We start from the raw sequence: 22,916 nt of genomic DNA on the forward strand, positions 1-22,916 counted from the left end.
CGATACAAAGTCGGATCATCAAGGGGAACGCCGTCCATCGGAGTAAGACGAAAATCAGAATCAAGAGGTGTAGGAGCAGTTTTGGAGTCAGTGAGACCGGCACTAGATAGGAGGTCGGAGGCATACTTGGCTTGAGAGAGATAATATCCGTCGGAGGTGTCGGAGATCTCAAGTCCTAGGAAGTACCGAAGAGGCCCTAAACTCTTCATCTCAAAGTGGCGGTGTAGATGAGCCTGCAACTCAGAGATACCTGATGCATCATCTCCCGTAATGATTATGTCATCCACATAAAGCAATAAAACAGTAATTCCAGCTGACCCACGTCGAAGGAAGAAAGCCGAATCATGATCGCTAGAAGTAAAGCCAAGCTGGAGTAGAGCAGAGCTAAATTTCGAAAACCAAGCTCGAGGTGCCTGTTTCAAATCATATAGGGCACGGCGAAGTTTGCATACCTTGGAAGAGGTAGGAAAACCAGGAGGATGAGACATGTAGATGTCCTCGGATAAATCACCATGCAAGAACGCATTCTTGACATCAAGCTGATGCATGGGCCACCGACAAGCGGCAGCGATGGCGATAAGACAACGGACAGAGGTAAGACGAGCAACCGGGGCAAATGTTTCCTCATAGTCGATACCATACTGCTGGGTGTAGCCTTTGGCTACCAAACGCGCCTTGTAGCGCTCGATGGATCCATCATAGTGAGTTTTGATTCTGAATACTCACTTGCAGCCAATAGGTTTCTTGCCAGAGGGAAGATCAACCATATCCCACGTATGAGTTTTCTCCAAAGCCTGCAACTCCTCAGACATAGCCTGCCGCCATAACGGATCCGCATACGCCTCACGAAAGGACCTGGGCTCATGATGGGACAAGGTGGCAGAGAAACAGTGATAATCAAGTAAGTGAGTAGGAAGGTGATTAACCCGAGTGGAACGACGAGGGCCAGGATCAGGGGCTGAGATCGAAGTCGTGTCGGGCTCTGTTGATGGTGATGTATCGGAGTCGAGAGTAGGAGTAGGCTCGGGGATCAGCGTCGGTTCAGGAGGCGCAAACCGGGACAGCGTCAGGGACGGGAGACGGAGCCGTGTCATCGGAGGGGAATAGAGGTGGAGAGGACAAGGCAAAGAACAGAGACGAACGATCAAAGGGGACTCGAAAGTGGGACAAGGAAGAGAATTTGGTATCCTCCCAAAATGTACCATGACGAGAAATACGTAGCCTATTGGAAATGGGATCCCAACAACGATAACCCTTATGCTCTAACCCGTATCCCAGGAAGCAACACAGACGCGCGCGAGGTTCTAACTTAGTGCGCTCATGAGGAGGGAGGAGGACAAAACTGACACAACCAAAAGAGCGGAGAAGACTATAATCAGGGGTACGATTAAATAGTCTTTCAAAGGGACTGACATTACCCAGGACAGAGGAAGGGACACGATTTATAATGTGGACAGCAGTAAGTGCGGCTTCCCCCCAAAAGCGATCCGGACAAGAGGCAGATAAGAGAAGGGTGCAGACTGTATCGAGGATATGTCGGTGTTTACGTTCGGCGCGACCATTTTGTGGAGAGGTGTATGGGCAGGAGCGTTGGACAACAGTACCTTGATCAGATAAGAAACAAAGAAATGATGAATCAGTATACTCAAGAGCATTATCTGTGCGGAGAGTTTTTATGGTAGAGGAAAATTGGGTATGTATCATTTTAGCAAAGGTCATATAAATAGATGGAAGTTCAGAACGATGCCGCAGAAAGTAAATCCATGTAAAGCGAGAATAGTCATCAATAAAAATCACAAAATAACGAGAACCATTCATAGACACAGCGGGCGAAGGTCCCCAAATATCCGAGTGAACTAAGGAAAACGGTGTATCCGCAATAGAAGTACTAGGAGGAAATGACAAGGTAGGTTGTTTTCCCAACGAACAATCCACACAATGAAAAGACTCAAACTTGACAGCACCCAAACTACCCTGACTAATCAAAGACCTGACTTTATTGAAGGACGCATGACTGAGACGATGATGCCACTGAAGGCAGAATGGTGTAGAGGTGGTGGCAGCCGAGATAGAAGGACGAGGGACCTAGAGTGACGTAAGTTCAAATAAGCGGCCCGTCTTCCGGCCCTTCCCAAGAGTCCGCCCGGTTTGCGCGTCCTGAACCTGCACACCAGTAGAAGAAAAAATCACTGTGAGACCTTGATCAACTAGTTGACCAACGGAAATCAGATTTAAGGTTAATTGAGGGATACAGTATGTGTCGGGAAGGGATAAGGATGAGGTGGATGTATGTCCGGTATGGGTGATGCGCATATGGGTACCATTTGCAGTAAGGATAGAAGGTAAGGATGGTGCGGTGGTTGTGGAGGTCATAAGGCGTATATCAGAGGTCATATGATTACTGCAAGCAGAATCAAAATACCAAGGAGAGTTACCTAATGTGGTAGACATGGCGGTATTGGAAGATAGAACCTGTTTAAGAAGAGCTTCCAGGTCCTGAATCGTAGGAGGCGCAGGCGCAGGCGCAGGCTTGGCAGAGGCTGTGACAAATGAGGTACCAGACTAAGGTCCAAGAGAATGCCGAGGCTTGTAGTTACTACTGCCAGAGCGAGACGGCCTAGTGGGGCAATAATGTATGGTATGGCCTAAAACATGACAGTAGTGACACTCCACCTTTGGGCAATGACCGAAGTCATGATCAGAAGACTGACATCTTTTGCAGCGATGAGAACGACTCTGAGTAAGAGTTCGGGCAGTGACCGCAAGAGCAGAATCAAGCTGAGGAGCCTTAGCTAGGTGGAGACGAGTTTCCTCAAACAGAATCTCCTGAATAGCTGCATCCAAGGTAGGAAGCGGATGTCGATGTAACAAAGAGGCACGAACTGCCTCATACTCTGGACGCAAAGCCATCAAGACCTGAATGAGGCGAAGATGATCAGGACTGATCTCTGCTTGATCCAACCGATGCCAAAGGGGTTGCACTTGGGCAAGGAAGTCGTTGATAGATTGTCCCGGTTCCTGTTTTAGATCATGGAGAGCGCTCCATAACTGATAATAGTGTGCCAAACCAGTAGCACGGAAACGGACTGCCAAGAAATCCCACGCTGTCTTGGCAGTGTCAAATTGGGCAAGCTGAACATGGATCGCTGGAGTGGAAGTATTGCGCAACCAAGTGAGAATTTGATGGTTCTTACTATCCCAATCCTCCAATTTTTCAATATAAGATTCAACAACTGTGGCGGTAGGCGTAACTTCTCCTATAGAAACCGGAGCAATGGGAGCAACTATATCTCCCGTAACAATTCGCCACAATTTCCGACCTATCAAAAAACTTTTCATCGATTGTGCCCACATACTGTAATTATCTCCGGACAGAACAACATTGATCGGAATATGTACATCCATCTTTTCCATAGAAATTCAAGAGAAGACAATATCTCAAACCTCAAGCCGAGAGCCGAAACGATAGAAACACAAGTAAACCGAATCGAACCCGAAACACGAAAAGTCAACCGGATACAAAAAACTGCTCAAACGGAAGAAGTGAAGATACCATCGCGGAGGAAATCAAATTCCGAACATGACGGTGCAAAGATCGCCGCCAACGGCCGCCGCACGCGCCTCCACGCGCCAGGCACGTGTGAGGCTCACGCACCGCCGTTCGCCGAACTGTTCCGGTGTCCGGCCGGTCTCGTGACGGCGAAGATGATGGCGGTGGCGGTAACGGTCGGAAGTGGTCGGAAGTATATTATCTGGAATGCGTGGATTGTTTCGATTTGATCGGAAAAAAGCATGACTCTGATACCATGTTACGATTAATGGAATAAACTTTTTTTTTCGTTAAATCACAATTAGGGTACAATATTATATTTATACAAGAGATATATTAGGTAGGATATATATATATATATATAAATATATACAATATATATATAGAATATATATCAATAGGTTGATACTATTATATATAATCCATAAGTCCCTTAACAATCTTTTTTTTTTTTATTTTAGTTTGTCCCATAACAAAGTATCAATTTTTGTTTTTAGTAATAATACTATATACCTAACATTAAAAATATAATTCCAATTTATAATATATTACACAAATATCATTACTTTTATATCATATAATACTAATAAAGGTAGTTTAGTCTTTTTATTTTTATTTATATTATATCTCAATATAATATTAATATTTCTAAAACTTCGTAAAAAAACAAACGAATAGATAAATATGTGACGGAAAGAGTAATATATTTTCGTATAAATAAGTAAGCTAAGCAATAACTATGTTATATTTATTATAGAAAAATATTATGTATATATATATAATTTTTGTTTAAATATAAAATATATTTACATTTTTTATTTTTAAATATCCATTTATAAAAGTTATATTTCCTTATTTAAACTACATATTCCACTATTATTACAAATATCTTTTCAATTATATTTATTTACATAAATATCATTCGGGGAAATTGCAATAAATATTTCGTACCTACAATCAATTATCACTCTTATTCTTTAATTGTCACACTAGCAAAATATATCCGACATGTTTCACTTTTTCGCAATTTTTGTTCTCCGTAGCACTATTCCACTCGCACCTACACTGTCATTAACTTAACGCGCGGCTAGAGGACAAAAATTTCGAAAAGTAACACATGTTTGATATATTTTGCTAGTGTGATAATTAAAAGCAAGATTGATAATTGTCCAATTCCGAATCTAAAAATTAGTTTATTTATTTTTAACGTTTTGGCTTTTGGGGCACTAAACAACTTTGAATTAACAAAAAAATTTGCTAGTTAGTTCCTATGCTCATTTGGATGAACCGAGTGAATTTCGTTTAATTCCTTATCTAAAAATTGATTTATATTTTTTAGCGTTTAGGATTTTTGGGGGGGCAAAATGACTTTATATTGACAAGAAAATATTTTTGACCGGTTTGTTTGATCGTTTCAGATGAATCGTGCAAGTTCTGTTCAATTGATTCTAAAAATGAGTTTACATTTATTTGCATTTAGGATTTTTAGGGTCATAAATGACTTTAGATGGACAAAACAATATCACTTATTGGTTTGTTTGGTTGTTTTGGATGAAACGTGTGGATTTCCTCCAATTCCAAGTTTAAAAATAGTTTTACATTTTCTTTTTTAGTGTTTACAATTTTTAGGGCCCTAAATAACTTCGGATTGATAAAACAATGTTACTGGTTGATTTGTTTGACCGTTTTAGATTAACCAAGCGAGTTTTGTAAATTCTAGATTTGAGAATTGGTGTATATTTTTTTTTTTTTTTAATTTTAGGGTTTTTGTGACCATAAATGACTTCGGATGGACAAAAGAATATCATTTGTTGGTCCGTTTGATCATTTCAGATTAACTGTGTACATTTCATGTAATTTTGAGTCTAATGGGTTTATATTTTTTAATGTTTAGGGCTTTTAGGTCCCTAAATGACATTAAATGGACAAAATAATACCGATGGTTGGTTTGTTTGGTTATTTCAAATGAACCGTGTGAATTCTCAAATTTCGAGTATAAAATGAATTTATATATATATATATTTTTTATCATTTAGACGTTTTAGGATCATAAACAAACAGTTATCACTCTTGTCTTTAATATTCACTCTGACAAAATATGTCTCACAGTTTGTCACTTTTTTTTTACAATTTTTTTCCTCCGTAGCACAATCATACTATGTGCACGTGAGATTGTATCGGTTGTACACTTGGACGCACGGTCATATGACAAAAATCGCGAAAAAAATTGTGAGATATATTTTATCAATGTGACAATTAAAAGACAATAGTGATAATTTGTCGTATATATGAAATATTTATTATAATTTTCTCAATATCATTCTTTACAAATAAAATCATAATGATAAATTCATCATTTAACCCAAAATACCAACAACTATTATTAAAATAAAATATTTTTAATATCTATATAAAAGCAAATATAACTATTGTTGTCAAACAACGGGAGTATATTTTATGAATTATGATAATATTTACTATTAAGAAGTAAAATTTAAATAAGACATATGCACATCAGAAAATTGGGCAAACATTGAAATAATTAAAAAATTTAACTCTCTCTATCTCATATCTATTTGTTTTTTTCACATAATTTTAAAAATATTACTATTATATTGAAATATATAGTAGAAACAAAGATAAAAGGACTAGATTACTTTTATTAGTATTGTATGATATGAAGGTAACGTCATTTGTGTGATATATTGTAAATTGGAATGATATTTGTAATGTAAGGTAGACAGTACAATTACTTAAAAAAAAATGGATACCAAATCAAAATAGAAAAATAGATAGATTGTTAAGGATGGAGGGGAGCATAAAATAATAAAAATAAAAATAAAAAATCTAAGTCATAAAAATCCTTGGAAAATTTGTACTATTCATAAAATTTGAAGTTTTGAATTTAAATTTTAAAATAAAATTTTATTATTGTAAAATATATAAGGTAGTCATAATAATAAAATAAATGGTAAAACAAAAAAAAATCATTCTCACCCTTTGTTTCTAGATAATAATCTTATTTGGTTTAACACGAATAATATAATATTGAAAGTACGTATAAAATAGATAATAAAATACTAAAATATTTTTTAAATGTATTTGTATAAAAATTAATAGTATTCATGTAATAATAATAATAATAAATTAAAAGTAATTTTATAGTGTTTATTTATAAAATTAGATTATTATTTTAAAACTGAAAAAAAAATCTATTGTTTTGAAAAAATAAATTCTTTTATTGCATAGTCTAATTTACTTTCTTGTGTAATACGCTTCTTTCTCTTTTTGTAATAATTATTGATTTTTTTATTAAAAATAAAAAAGAGATTATTTTTTTTTTTAATTGCATAATTTAATACATTTACTTACTTGTGTAACACGCTTCTTTCTTTTTTTCTAATTATTATTGATTTTTCTTTTCTTTTCTTAATAAACTATAAGGAGTATTATTTTTTTAATAATCTAATTCTTAAAAAAATTAAGAAGCACAAAATGTGTTAACGATGCACTGGCGGAGTGGTGGAGGAAACAAAAAACAATGGCAGTGTGTTTGTTTCGTGAGATTTTTGAAAAATAGAAATTTTTTACGTAAAATATATAAAATTGTGTAGAAAATATAAAAATAATAAATATGCATAATCGGATGTGTGAAAAAAAATAATAATAATAATTTACTGATTTTATGGATTAAGATTAAAAATTACTGTTTCAATCCTCAAATTTAAAAATATATAATTTTATATATAAAAATATATATATTAATTCAAGTAAGAGAAAAATTAAAATTTGATTGTAATATAATTAAAATTAATCAATTTTATCATAATATAATTAATTTCAATTAATATTCGTTCTATCGTTTAAAAACCTAACATGAACCCGCTAATGTGAACATAACATTAGGACCAAAGAATACTGTTGTTTTAATCTGTTGTGTTCATTAAAACAATAAAATCAAATAACTCAAATAACCAATACCACCTTGTACAATATGATAATAATTTAATTGTACAGAAATTTTGATTAGCAGCCTTTTTTTTCTTTTTTTTTTTTTCAGTCTGACACATACCCATGAAAAATGAATAAATAAATAAATTTTAAAATAATTATTATTCTAATAAATAAATAAAAATAATACAGATGTAGGCAGAAGTGGACTTATTATTGTTATTTTTTAAAATTTTGCTTTAATTTAAAAAATATATTAAATACTATAATATTTTATAAAAATATTAATATTCTTCTATTATTTGAATTTATACCTATTTTATTATTTTCATAAAAAAAAAAAAATATTCTTGTTATATTCTTGTTATTTTAGTAAAAATAATATTTTTCTACTTTTTTACTATAATTTTTTATTTTTTAAAATTGATGTCCGATCAATATTCCATAAATATACGGACGAAATATAATTTTATAAAAATGCATAAAGATTAAATAATATCTTTATTATTAAAAAAAATTAACGTATTACTTTTTAAAAACAAAATACTAATTAAATTGATATTATTTTATTTTTTTAAAAAAAACTTATCCCAAGCAAATAAATTAATAATTTTGTACTGAGCAGCCGAACAATAATAATGATGAGAGCTGATTAATTTTGTACACGGCCGCGTTTTAACATGGCAGTGCAATTTCTGATTTATTTAGTATGTCACATTAGTTCTGTTAAGTTCTCTTATATTCACATTCAGTATTTCCGTTAGTTTTTTTTAACCGTACGACTGAAGTTAATTAGATTGAGACCAAAATTAATACTCCCTTCGTCCACAAAAAAAGTATACAATTACTTTTGGCGCGGTGTTTAAGAATTAATAGTATTTTAATTATAGTAGATAGTTAAAAGTAGTGTAATGACATTTTTACCCTTGCTTTTTGGTGTAAAACTAATGATGTGATGTAAAGCAAGGGTATTTGTAAAAAAAAGTAACGTATTTAATGAAATGTTTACTTTGTAATTGGACTCCCAAAATAGAAACATGTATACTTTCTAGGTGGACGAAGGGAGTAATTTTTATATTGATACCAAATATGATTAATTTTAATTATATTGAAACAAAAATAATTTATTTTCCATTAAGTAATTATAAAGAATGCGGATCCAAGTTCGAGATAAATAAGGTTTTAGTAAAACTCATAATCTACACCAAATTTAGTTAGACTTAAAATTCATAATCCGCTCTGAGACATAATATTTAGATTCGAACCCTCCTCCTCAATTGCCAGGTGGAGTAATCTTGGTGAAGGTTTAAAGAACAGTACACTAGTTTTCACTGAGCTTTGGGTTTCGTTTACTACTCCGATCCGATCCGAAAATTTCTCCTACTACTAATGTTGGGATGGGATGGGATCAGGATTCCTACTCATACTACTACTACATTCATCTTCCTCTTGGCTGATGCTTTCTTCTAAAACTTGGATATTACAACCACCCACCAGTTTCTTCGCTGCTACATACATCAAACATGATATACAACAATGAATGACATATATGTTGAGGGCCGGCTTCAATCATTTCCACTAAGAAATTTAGTAAATGTCAACAAGGCATAAGGTAGTAGTACTACACTTAACATCATGCACGCGTGCATAAATATAGTGCATAAATATAATGATAGACGACATACCTTTCCAACAGGATCATTTAAAGTCTTACTGCTCCCCCAATCATTGTCTTGAGCCAACAAAAAACCAATCATGTCGCAATCGATCACAACAATAAGAATCATTCAAATAAATAGATCCATCGTTATAGTTTTAGAGGATAAAAGAAACCAAATCCAGAAATTTTATTTGAATAGAGGAGTTTTAGTTAATTAATACTACTACGGGTGATAAATAATCACACATCATTTAAAGGTTGGAAGCTCAGCTCAATGATATCCTGTAAACATAATCTCAAAGCCTTGGACTAAATATCAAACATACTTCGCCATACCTGACTATTTGTAGCCTTAAAAGGAATGTTGATCAGTTTCAGTTCAAGGACTGAAGCTTCTTTTCATAAAGCTTGGCCTTTCGCAGAGCATTCAAGGCCTCAGCTTGCTTTCCAGAATGTTTCAAGTTCACTGCCTTTTGCTTCTCAGCTTTGATTCGATCTGATAACTGCTTTTTCTCAATGTCTACTTCAGCATCAGCATTTGCTTTGGCTGGCTCTGGGCTTTTTGTGCTTTGAGCAGAGGTACGTAAATCTTCTATTCCAATGGATTGCAAAGCAGACATAAGTTGAGGATCGAGGAAATCCTCAACTCTAACATCATCAGAAGGCCCAGAAGAATCCTGATCCACTTCTTGCAGCTGGGCTTCTATTGCTTTTGCCAGTTCGAACTCGGCATCAGCTTCTGCTGTCTTACCTTCTCTTCTAAGCTTCAATGCCTGGCGCTTGTGAGCAAGGGACTCCTGCTGCAGTTTAAACCTCTCACGACTAGATAATGGTTTGGAACTAGGACTCACCTCCTTTTTGTCTGAGGAAGATGCATCAGAACCAGAGTTAGTGCTACTCTGAGTCTGCGTCTCCTCTTTCACTCGCTTCTCCAAGAGCTTCGCCAGCCGAAGTTCTTCCTTGGCTTCTCCCAGTTTTCCTTCTCTTTTCAAGGAGAGAGCTTTCCTCTTGTGAGCCAGGATTTGCTGTTGAGGAGAACTAGAATCCATTGCTTGAGAAGAGTTCAACTCCTGATCATCCAATTTCTTGTCAACCGGGTGTTCTCGATGAAAATCAGCAGTTGGAGAAGAGCTCAGGTCATGAGCATTTGAAATTTCTTTCCCAAGTAATGGCACTTCAGATTCAAATCTTCCAGTCTCTTGATTATGTGGATCTTCAATTCCAACCTCATCTATATTCTTCTGAACAGAAGACTTAGAATGCTGTGGAGCATCATCTATGGATGCATTTTTTATTGCACTACTTTCAGAAGGAACGGGCCTTTCTGTTGGTTCATCATACTCTTGCAACTGCATCTCCAACACTCTAGCATCTTTAAGCACTTCATCAGCAGCCTCAACCTCTCCTTGGCGTCTCAGTGTGAGTGCCTTTCTCTTCAACATTAATAGTTCCCTCTGAATTTCGGACCTACTTTTAGATGTTCTAGCTCCTATCTTTGAAGTAGACTGTGAAACAAAGGAATTAGTATTTTCCTTAGACTTCGTTTCTTTAAACACAGAAGCTGAGTTTTTTGCGTTGTCCTCGTCCTCCCACCCTAAGTTCTTCAACAGAGAGAGATAAGTTGGATCGTTCAAATCCCGATCGGTTACTTCCTCTTGTTCATCCCCATCAATTGCAGGCACAGCAGAGGTGGCAGTGTGCCCAATGTGAGAACTTGGCTGTGCAAGCACAGGAGCTTCATTCATTTCTTCAAGTTGCTGTTCAAGAACCTTAGCTTTTCTCAATTCTTCTTGAGACTCATCCAAACGACCCTCCCTTCTGAGAGTTAGAGCCTTCTTTTTCATCGCAATAAGTTCAGACTGGATTGTCAACTTACTCTTTGAAGCCGTTGGTTGAGCAAATACTGTTTGCTGGACTGTAGTAGAATCCTTAACTCCAAAATCAGAATTTTGTGTATCAGAACTAGAAACTTCCATTTCTAGACCTTTCGCCTTCCTTAGCAGCGTCATTGCTTCAGAAGTATTGCCTGCCCTTTTCTGATTTACAGCCTCCCTTTTCAAACGTTGAATCTCATTTAATAATGATTCTCGGCTGGAAGATGAGATAGGGCCATGAATATCCTCAGAATCAGGCTCATCTTCATCCCAGCCTAATGATTTGAGAGCAGATGCTATTTCTGGATCTTCCATGTCCTCATTCGTTACTTCAAAATTTCCATCAGCACCAAGATCATCAGCAGCACCAAAAGCTTGAGTGAAATCAAAACTAATATCAGAATTATATTTAGATGACAAATCATTGTGTTCATCAGACTCCAAACTCCGCATCAGTGAAGATAGTTCATCATCAGAATCATCAGCGCCACCCAAAAGTTCTTCCTCCTCTATTTTTCTCTCGAGAATTTTAGCTCGTTTTAGTTCTTCCTTGGCATCATTAAGGTTCCCCGCTCGCTTCAGTTCAAGAGCTTTTTTCTTATGAGCAAGTACCTGGGATCTATCACTGTTGGTAGATTGCTTTTCTATAGCAGGCTTTTGGGAGACCTCTCTAAGAAGCGAAGAAAGCTCACCCTCTACAGTCAGGATTGCTGGCTTTTTCTCAGCATCATGAAGATCTACATCTGACCATCCCAATTCTTTTAGTTCAGCTGAAAGATCATCCTTTTCTTTACTCTTTTCGGTGGAGAGCTTGTTTTTCTTGGAAGATGCTCTGAACTGATTGTCAGCCTGCTGAGCATCATCCAAGTTACTGGTAGACAAAGCTTTTTTGCGGTTTTTCCTTAGAGATATCTCCAAAGCACTAGCCCGCCTCTCAAGATCTTTTCCCCTTTTGAAAGCTTTAAGGGCTTCTTCAGATTTCCCTTCAGCTTTTAACGTTTTGTATTTTTGCTTTTCAAGCAAGGCTTGTTCACGCAACTCCTCAGGAGCAGCAGATTCTCTGTTGTCTGACAAATTAATTGACTGGTCAAGGGAGAAGTTTCTGACAGTATCACCCCCTTCAAGCTGACCAACTGCTTGGCGAATATTAGAACTTGATGCACTGCCTGATACTTGTTTAGACGAATGTTTGGCTTCAATGTCATCCTCTCCCGTTGAAGCAAGCTTGGAACCACCTACAAAAAGCTCTGGATGCAGTAAGATGGGAAATGTTTTCTCCAAACAAAATCAGAATCATAAATCTTGTGTTGCTTTATGCTCTGATACTTGTGGCACCTAGCAATATCCAAATACATTACAATATGACATGCTAAGGATGGAGTTGATGTTTTCCAAACCATAATATTAGGTTGAATAAGAACCTATGCAACACTACATCTTTATTTGATTAATAAGCTGACAAAGGATTGCAAAATTGCACTCTGCCTGACTACATATTACACACGCATCATACAATTACGACATGCTGAAATAAGTATACATAATTTCATAATTTTAAAGAAAATGTTTATATACACACACACATAGAAGGAAAGCGATTAAGTTCTTCTGCTTGTTTCTTCGTCCTAAAGAAGATTGGTCATTATAATTAATTATTAAACATATTCTGTTTCAAACACAAATAATACATCAACTCAGATACTCCGTGACATTGCTAACATTGCAGTCTTGATTATTGTTTATGTTTATTCCTCAGTGAATGATATAGGCTGCAAGCCCAGCAAACCAACCTCTAAATATAATGGTGTTCAATGTATAAATCCCTTCTTCAATTACACATTGCTTTGCAATGGTTGAAAATAAACTGCTGCCACGAGTACTGTGTCTGTTACAGAAAAGTAAGACAAGCAATTTTACCATAAATCTAAGGTTCTTTTTTTTTTTTTCAGTATCTCTTTTGGATGTGTAAAAGAGAAGACATAAAAAATTAGTGGAGATGACATTATTACATAAGCAATAAATAGGCTCAAATCTTTTCTTTCTTTAACTAATGACAATGCGCTCAAATTCTCAAACTCCTTGATTCTTTCCATTATCTTTTTGCATGTCAATTTTCTTCCAAAAGTACTACATAAACTGCTGAAAAATGAGCCACTTGCTCCGATATCATATCTACATACCACCTAAGAGAAATATCAAAATCCAGCCATAAGGGACTTAATCCTTTTCTGGGACTGATTAAAGCTACATGTTATCCAACATTTTGGCCTAGACTCATGGTTTAAACAAAGAGTGAAGATATCATTCTCAGAATTCAATTTTAAATTTTGAATATATAATCCATCAGCACACTCAAACCAACTAAGTCGCTCCAAAGAACATAATGGCAGGGCAACACAAACCCATACAAGTAATTCAATATCTCAAATGTCCCAAGAACCAAAAGTCCAACCTCGAGCAAAAGGAAGATCTCTGATTATGTACCTTTCACAGCTCTATTTTTAGAACCATGCCGCAGCTCAAAACGTGATGCCTCTTCTAACTTTTTGCAGGGATCACAAATGCGCACGGGTGAGTCCCCTTGTCCACGTAAGACCATTCTTTGCTGGGTGCAGACGCCACAAAATATCCCTCCACACCTGCGGCAGTGGTGCTGGAAATTCATCGCATGAAACTTGGCAGTATGAGTTCAGCTTCAAAAATGACCATTATGTTCTTCCAAAAAGCAAACAAATTTAAAGCTAAGGCCAATAATTAAAAACTAATAAAATAATAGAACCAAATAATAAATATGTAACATGAATTTTACCAACACTAAATAAGTTAGCTGAGGGAACACCACACCAACGCCAGAAAGTACCACAAAATTTTGAATAAGAATTGTATATAAGACGCACTCACACACTGGCACACACGTTAAAGGCTTCTTGATGTTTTTAATCACACATAAGAGCTGACAATGGCTGTGAGAGTCAGAAAACAGCTGTTTTGAGAATAAACTGATGGAAGGCATAATGCTTCCATGTTGGGCTCCTAACGTTATAGATTTCTAGTTAACTTTATCACTTTTGTAACACATGAGAAAAATACTAGTGAATATGTAGTACATATAATGAGAAACAGAGATCTTTTCCCAAGCTTGTCTTCTGATGATCTTTTGTTTGAACTTTTGTTTTCTGAGCTGCATGTGTTGTATGCATCCTAATGTAATCTAGATTAACATATTTGATTACTCTCACCCATTCTCCACTCCACGATGCAGCCATCAAAAGACCATATTCATGCCCACAAGTCACCAACGACTTAACCCTTCATGTGTGAAGGTTCAATCATTCCAATTAGAGCTTGTATGTATTCTGTACAATATTGTAGGGAAATGTACATAGATCTGCATATCTTTAGAACGCTCTCGAGTTTTCATGAATGTCTCAAATATCTCTATACTGAAGAATACATATATGTTATACCGCCAAAAATTTATGCACAGTTAAGGTGTATTAGCATACATAGGAAGGGTTAGCATTAGTTAAAGACCAAGGAATTGTAAACTTTCTTTCATTCCACGGCAAGATAAGTGTTCTTTTGAGCATTAAAACCATTTATATCCCTGCTTTGAATAGCAGACATTACACAGCATTCACGGATCACACACCAACATAGCTAAGTTGTAAAACAGTTAAAGAAGTAGTCTCATATGAATGTAATAAACTAGGAAGTTTTTGCCTAATTGAAGGCATGTATTTGCACAATAATCCTCAAAGCCACTGACTATTGTACCTAAAGTCTCGAACATTTGAAGCCCAAAAGCTAGAACCATGAATCTTCAAACCAGGAAACTTCCCAGACATATGAGTACAAAACCCACCAGCAATTGCCAACAACATAACAATGAAGACTGCAGATATATATATATATACACATATATATACATATATTTGAACCCAAAATATTCCATACAACTTTTACAAAGGCATCGATGATACAAACAACAACATGCACATATTTAACCCAAGAACCAATAATTGGCATTGGCAGACTACCACTTTCAACTGACAAGATCAAAACTCTCAAACCATGGATCCTAAAAATTATTAAGGACGCGGGGACATCCAATTGAAGACATAAAAAATCATAATCCTCGGGTTTCAAAGAAACAAAATAAAAATAAAAATGTAAGAACAATAAAAATGCGTAGACTCTGACCTATGTGAAAACTTACAAACAGTCTACAGGCAAGATAAACAGAGATCACAACCTAAACTTAAAAGAGGGTGAGCAAGATCGACAGACCTTGCGATTAATGAAAGTAAACTGGGAGGCACATCCTTGGCAATGAGAGGCATCGACTACCCAACTGTTACCTCTCAGTGATGGCTTTGGAGGCAACCCTATTTTCTCCAACATCTCTGCTTTTTCTTGAATTCCCTTCCAAAAGTCTTCCCCTGGCTGGGTGAGTTTGAACGAGAATTCTTTGTTTATATTGAGAGCAGAAGGTACCCTGCAGATTGTCCAGAAGAAAACTCAAGAAGAAGAAATGAAAAAGTGCCCCGAACATGTGAATATTGACTTCTCTTAATCAGAGGCCGGACGGACACTGATCTGATCGGTTGTGAATTGAATCGGGCAAATTGTGTATATTTTCATTTTTTGCAATTAGTTTTTTTTTTTTTTTAATATTAAATTATGTTGATAATGAAAATAAAGGATGAATTATATCCACCGTACAAGGCCAAAAGGCCCAAAGCCAACATCAATGAAGCCAGCCCAAAAGGTCAAGCAATCTGAATTTTATGAGCCCAGATTGAAATTGGGTCAACCAATAATAAAAGAAAGCCCAAAACACTGTCCAATGGAGGGCTAACGATCAAAAATAAAAAAGGGCCTATTCGCTCAACTAGCAACATTTACAGACCCAAAGAATCCGATCGAAATAGAACAATATTTACATACTAAATTTAAAAGACAATAGGCTCCACCAAGCATGACGATAACATGAAGATGAAGCTTAGCGCCATCACCAGTATTCCACACCCAACTTTTCTCAAAGGCCATGAACATCAAAATAGAAGAGCACGAGGAGAAGCCAAGCCAAATACCTGATGTCACGGAACCCTAATTCTGAAATGCATGGCACGGATCCATTCCATTGGCATCCTATTATAAAAGAGCCAAATAACAATAAACCAATAACAAAAACATGCATTCGAGGAGGAAACAACTGGGTAACATTAAACATGTTGGGTCAAAGCCATTTTTATGGAATCGAATGGTTGGCAATTCAATCCTGAAAAGCTAACCCGAAATCTGTTGGGATTCGATAACACAGAGGGAACCAGTTTCACAGGCATTACTCGCAAGCCAGTCTTCCGATTACCTTCTCGAAAGATGTGAGAGACTTGTCATTCAGGGTTTGATTTTGGAAATGACATATTGGAAATTCCACTTGCCACCTTGTTGCTCACTCATTTGGATAAGGCTGATGCAGGCTGCTGAATCCGTTTCAATCCAGATCAGTTTAAGATCTTTAGCCAGCACCAACTCCAGTCCTTGGAAAATCGCATGGATTTCCACATATGTATTGATAGTATGGATGAGGGGCTCTTGGAAGGTGAGAGGGGACAGCCATTATGATCTCTGATGAAGCCACATGCCACTCCTGGATTCCCTCGCGAGGCGCCATCGGTGGTATTAAGCTTGAACCATCCAGAACTGGTTTTCAGCCAAATGACCGTCTGGGGAGGCCTAGCCTAGACCAGAGGCCTAGAATGGGCAACAACTTGTGGGATTTTAAGTTAAACAACAGTAAGAAGATCTCCACGCCAGCGTTCCCTTTTCCATTTCTTGGCACTTTGAAGGATCTTTACATGGTGTAACACTTTCGCGGTAATGCTGTTACATGAGAAGTTAGTATCATGATATTTTGTGTAATTTCATTCGATCCAGGTGAACCAAATGATCAGTATAGGCATGATAGCTCTAGTATGAACCATGTGTGTTCGTAGCGTGTAGTCGAAATCTTCCAATAAAAAAAAAGCTGATGAATGTATTAGTAGGTATGATTCTAAGAAGACGATAGATAGAAGTACCTCCAAACCTTTAAAGATTGTGCCCGTGCTGTGAAACGGTTCTCCTCCGACTCAACTTCTCGACAACATTGACATTTGGAAGTTAAACAATGAGACCAAATTTGACCGAATAACAAACTCCTAGGATAGGATCTACGAATGCTATTTCAAATAGATTGAATAGAAAAGGATCCCGTTGCAGAATCCTTCCGACCATGGTTCGCCGTTGCGGATCGGCCTTCACCATTCCAGATACGTCGTGGCGTATTGTCTCGATGTATCGGTCAAATATCGGTCAAAATTTTTAATATAAAATTTTATATTTTTTAATTATAATTGATAATAAGTAATTAAAATAATTAAATATAATTAATTTTATAAAATTTAAATTTAAATAATTAAATTCAGTTATAATTTGAATTATTCTTAATTTTTGTAATACTACTACTTTAAAATTTAATTTAATATAAAATCTCTCCCTCCCACTTCATCTTCTCTAATCGTATCCCTCCCAAAACCGGTTTCTGTTTCCCTAACACACCCTATTTCTTCTTCTTCCTCCCACTTTTTCGGTAGATCAGCCTTTTTATTCTTCTCATTCCACCGTTTAAAAATTTTCCCACTTTATTTTGTTCTTTCTAAAAAGAAAAACAAAGAAAAAAAAAACAAAAAAGAAAAAAATTGAAAAAATCGGATATGGTAATGGAATCGGAACGGCCCAGGCTGTTCCGGTTCTGGATCGGCCGAGTCGGACCAGACTCGGCCGATATGGCGAACCATGCTTCTAACTAAGAATGTCCGGACCTGAGGAGTTAATAGGGACCGTAACAATAGTGCCAAGCAAGTAGTTGGGAACGATTGATATTAGGAGAGGGATATTCCATTGGTTGTTTTGCCAGAAAATTCGAACAGCTATGTGGGGTTTTTTGCCATTGACTAAGGTAGCCAAGGGTTGTTCCCCACACCAGTGGTCATGCTAGAAGGAGCATCTTCCTTCCCCAGCTTGTCAAATTTTACATATTCTCTTCAAACACACACTATCGTGGATTTTTAACTTGAGAATATCATAGGAAATACCCACGTTAATATTTTTATTCTATCATATGAGCCCATAAGGATTGATGTTATCTCAGTCTCCACACCACACTTTAAAAGAGAAGGCTTGAGTGACATCTTCAAATTTTCTTAAACCAAGGCCTCCTTCTTCTTTAGGCCTACAAATATTCCTCAAAGAAACCCATGTCGCCGGTGTCTGGTGTTAGAGGATCACCAAAAGAATCTTGCAAGAAGCTGTTCAAAAATATGCATTATGGTCTTTATAGGATTCAATATCTGGATTAAGAAAATTTGCATAGATGCGAGGACAATTTTGATAAGTTCCAGCCTACCACCGTGAGAGTGAAATGTTTGGTCCCAACTCAGTATTTTTCTTAGGATCTTACCAATCAAACCTTCAAAAAGAATTATCCTCTTATTACCTACAAAGAGGGGAGCTCCTAAATAAATGATTGTCAGTTCAGCAATACCGAATCCGGTAAGTTGGACTAGATATGCTCTGGAGGCATAAGGGCAACGTATAAAAATGATCTCAAAAATTTTACTCTTGTTGATTTTTTGTCCCGTGGTAGAATGGCATGAAAAAAATGGCATAGGCTTTGCTCATATCCAATTTGAAAATGACATTATAAAGCTTGTGCCACTAGTTAAGATCATGCACCATTTTTGTGGCCATAAGGATGTTGTCATAGATGATCTTCCTTTGACAAACTTTGTTAAGGGCTCTGAACAGTTGCTCATCTTGCTTCTGATAAGAGCCGCCTATGATCTATACATGGGTGTGTAATGATGCACAATATGGCAGGGAGTGTTTGGGGCCGAGGATCCCCTCCCCTAGTCTTATGAACAAGTTACTTAAAAGTTTATAAAATGTAGAATATTTAGAACTCACTACAAAAAAATTGTAATTTAGCTACAAAAAGATTTTGTAGCAAAATATATTGAATTCATAACAAAAAAAAAAATTACGACGAAACTCATTTTGTTGCCTATACCGCGTTAGTAAAGGTCTTTGGCGACAAATATGACATTCATAACAAAAAAAAAAAAAAAAGTTTTTTGCAATGAAATTTAAAAAAAAGAGATATAACTACGCCTGGGCTACAAGCCTTACTTTATATCTTGTGATTTTATTATTATTATTATTATTTTTCATAAACACTCATTTTTAGCTAATATGTTTCATATTTTCAGGTGTTTGGACTATGGGGTCGAATACTTGCCGTTTATTCAATGAGTCCAATTCAGACTGAATTGTGTCTTTTTATTTTGCCCAACCATCTATTTTTCCGACATTTTTCAACTGATTTTGGTTTATAATCCTCATCATCTTTTATTATATCGAGTGCTACAGAATATGCAAAAGAATTATCAATATTTTTTTTCTTTTGGTTGCAATATTTACCACCTGTGGTATAGTTAACAGAAGGTTCAATGACTTTATTCTCACTTTCATCAGAATCTTTAGTATCAACATTTTCAGGGGTTGTACTGGCCTTTTCAGGTATCTAATCATTATTAATCTCTTTACCAGTACTAACAATTATTTTTTTTCGTGGATTTATTCTTGGGACCCAATGGTCTGCCACGTTTTAGACGTGCAATATGTTCACTAGCATTTGACACTTTTCTTTATAAGATATTTATTTTAGCTGGTGCATTTTCTACTGCAATATATGGTTTCGTAACTCTAGTAGCATCATTAAAAACATCAAACAATTGATTTTCAATTTTCTGAAAATACACAATTCTTGGAACTTCAAGTTCACTATGTTTCAAACGAGGATCACGAAAGTCAAGTGGTATTTTCCACAATTTATTTATTTCTTCAGTTGATTATTGTCTTCCTCTAATGTTGGAAAATGAGATTAATCAAAATGACAGTCCGCAAATGTTAAAGTAAATAAATCATCTATTGTTGGTTCAAGATATTTCGCAATCGAGGGTGATTTATACCCGACATATATACCCAACCTTCTTTCGTGCGTTGGGGTGTGCGATTGACACATAAATGGTACACCGAAAAATTCCTAGGTGAGATATATTTGGTAATTTCCAAATACCTATTGTGTAGGAGAATAACAACGATAACTTGTCGGCGTTATTTTTATGAGGGCTAGTGCATGCAATATAGTATTTCCCTAAACTGATACGGAAAGCTTTGACCTCATTAACAATGGTCTAACAATTAATTGCAATATTTTGATAAGGGACTCTGTCAGACCATTTTGCGTATGTACGTGGGGAACAAAATATTCTACAGTAATCGCAATTGACATACAATAATCATCAAATGTATATGATGAATACTCTCCAGCATTATCTAGACTTATTTTCTTTATAGGGTGATTTGGAAATTGTACTCGCAATTTATTTATTTGTGCAAATAGTCTAGCGAGAGTTAGATTGCGAGTAGATACAAACATAGTGTGACCACCGCGAGTAGATAACAAACATAGTGTGACCATCGCGTTGGTCAATTAGTACCATAAAGTACTTGAAGGGTCTACACTGTGGATCTATAGGTCACAAATATCACCCTGAATTTTTTCCAAAAAAGCTGGGGATTCAATTTCAAACTTTGTTGGAAATTGTCTGATTATTAACTTCCCTTGGGAATAGGCACCACAGAAAATTCATTTATACTCAAAATATATATTTTTTTTTCCAATGAGTAGCCATTTGAATTTTCAAAAATTCGACTATGCATTACATTGACAAGATGCTTAATTTGATCGTACCAAGTTTTACATTCGCTAGTAGTCATTTGGTCTTCTAGATAATATGTTTCAACGACACTGACTTTTTAGTAGTACAAGCCGAAAGAAAATGATGGAAATTTTTATTTCACAAATTTTTTTCCATTCACAATCCGAGTTATCAGGAGATACTTATTTTTTGTCTCATTAAATGTTTCAATGTGATACTCATTTTTCCGAATATCATTGAAGCTTAGTAAATTCCTTCGAGCTTTGCTCGAGAACAAATCATTTTCAATTACTATTTTTTTTCTTTATGGATAAATACAGTAGTTTTTCCTTAACCTTCAATCATTTTCGATGCACCACTTATAGTAACAATAGTGGTTTTTCCCATATTCAGATGAAAGAAATAACTTTTATTTTTCAAAATGTTGAGTCGTAGCACTGAGATAAGACAAATATTGTCATTGGCTCCAAAATATTTGACATCAATATCTTTGCAAAAAGGTAAAAATAATAAAAAAATATGTATTAGTAACATAATCAAAATATACTTACATTATAGGGGGTATTACGAAAAGGAGGGTAGAAAATATCAAAATAATAATAAAAAAAATACAACAATATTTCATTATTTAGCATCATCAACTATATCAAGCAGGTCATCGGCATCTAGGTGCGTGATATTTTCATTCGGCGACAACTCTTCTCTGCCTTTCTTTTGAGGCCCAATACAATTCAGCCAAGTGATTGGCTATGCGACAATCATCGGCCCAATGGCCTTTGATTCCACACCGGGTGCATTCCCCATCATTGTCTTTGTTTCTTCTAGTGTTAAATCTCTGTTGAGGTCTATACAACCTTCTGTCATTGTAACACCGATTCAGAAAATAACGGGGTCTGTTCTGATAATTATTGTGACTGTATGAATTAGTCCGACCCCGTCCGAGATTCTGATTTTGATCATTATCAACTCTTTGATTTCTAAATGACCACGACCATGCACCAGATTTATCGGTTGAATTGCATTTGCCTTTGAAAATGGATTTACATTTGTCGGCCGAGATTCGTAATTTTTCAACAGTAATTTATTATTTTGTTTGGCCAGAAAAAGTCAGGTGATCAACTTAGAATATTTTTGGAAGCCTCTTTCGCGATTGCTGCTGCAAAATCATGTTAGAAGCATGAAAAATGAAGAAAGTTTTCTTCATCACATCAGTTTTAGATATATTTTCTCCACAGTGGCGTTGCTACGATGTTATTATAAATATAGCAGAATTGTACTCTTGGATAGTTTTATAGTCCTGAAGTCGAAGACTTTGTCATTTGCTTCTTGCCAATCTTAAGAAAGTCAGTCTCATGTGATTGTATTTTTCTTTCAATCTCTCCCATAATTCAAGTGGGGATTATAACGTCATATATTGGATTTTCAGTGTCTCATTGATGTGATGACACAAAAATATTATGGTTTTTCCATGATCTTTGCTCGTGAAATATTTATCCCAAACAATGTTATTTTTCAAGCCCATTGATGCTAAATGCATATTAACATCGCGAACTCAGACCATATAGTTTTGGCCAGAAACGAGAAGAGACCAAATTCAAGTTTGGCAAGGTTAGTCATAATAAACATATAAATATAAAATATTAACTTGCAGAAATTAAAATACACAATCGTGCTGATAACGTATTGTGATATAGGATTAGCCAATAGAAATATTAATTATTTATACTGATAATCATTATTTTATATAATATACTATAATATATGTTATATGAGTAGTGTACTGTGTAATATATGCTATAATATATATGTTATATGAGTAGTGTACTGTGTAATATATGCATATAAATGTATGTTGTATGTGTATTTATTAATATATATATATATATATGTATGTATGCATGAACGTGTATGTGTGTCTATGATGATGATGGTTGATATTATATATATTGTTATATAATGTGCACAATACATCTATTAGAAAAATAAGACAGTAAATAGTAGAGAAAGATTGATTAATGCATAAAATGGATGAAGTATGTTTATTTCATTTA

The 22,916-nt window shown here is 35.5% G+C and overlaps 1 protein-coding gene across 2 annotated transcripts; it reads right to left on the reverse strand.

The window, feature by feature from the left end:
* Positions 1-9,400: 9,400 nt before the first annotated feature.
* On the reverse strand, positions 9,401-15,658 carry LOC127252898 (uncharacterized). Of its 2 annotated transcripts, none has more exons than XM_051277273.1 (3): positions 15,326-15,658; positions 13,520-13,688; positions 9,401-12,270 (listed from the first exon to the last, which is right to left on the reverse strand). In XM_051277273.1, exons 1-3 carry the CDS (start codon positions 15,437-15,439, stop codon positions 9,536-9,538), a joined length of 3,018 nt encoding a protein of 1,005 aa, XP_051133230.1. In that variant the 5' UTR covers positions 15,440-15,658; the 3' UTR covers positions 9,401-9,535. The 2 variants fall into 2 exon arrangements, with proteins under 2 accessions (XP_051133230.1, XP_051133229.1); XM_051277272.1 differs by having other exon boundaries at positions 9,401-12,282.
* Between the last annotated feature and the right edge of the window lie 7,258 nt (positions 15,659-22,916).

This window comes from Andrographis paniculata, unplaced genomic scaffold (genome assembly GCF_009805555.1).
Source record: "Andrographis paniculata isolate CXL003 unplaced genomic scaffold, ASM980555v1 Contig49END, whole genome shotgun sequence".
Lineage (NCBI taxonomy): Eukaryota > Viridiplantae > Streptophyta > Magnoliopsida > Lamiales > Acanthaceae > Andrographis > Andrographis paniculata.

What these genes read in the sequence shown, in the direction of transcription:
- LOC127252898 (XM_051277272.1), bottom strand. Translation starts at nt 15,439, where the DNA reads ATGTTGGAGAAAATAGGGTTGCCTCCAAAGCCATCACTGAGAGGTAAC. An exon ending in TTACTTTCATTAATCGCAAG is followed by an intron (nt 13,689 to 15,325) that starts GTCTGTCGATCT and finishes ATGAATTTCCAG; the next exon opens with CACCACTGCCGCAGGTGTGG. An exon ending in TAAAAATAGAGCTGTGAAAG is followed by an intron (nt 12,283 to 13,519) that starts GTACATAATCAG and finishes TACTGCATCCAG; the next exon opens with AGCTTTTTGTAGGTGGTTCC.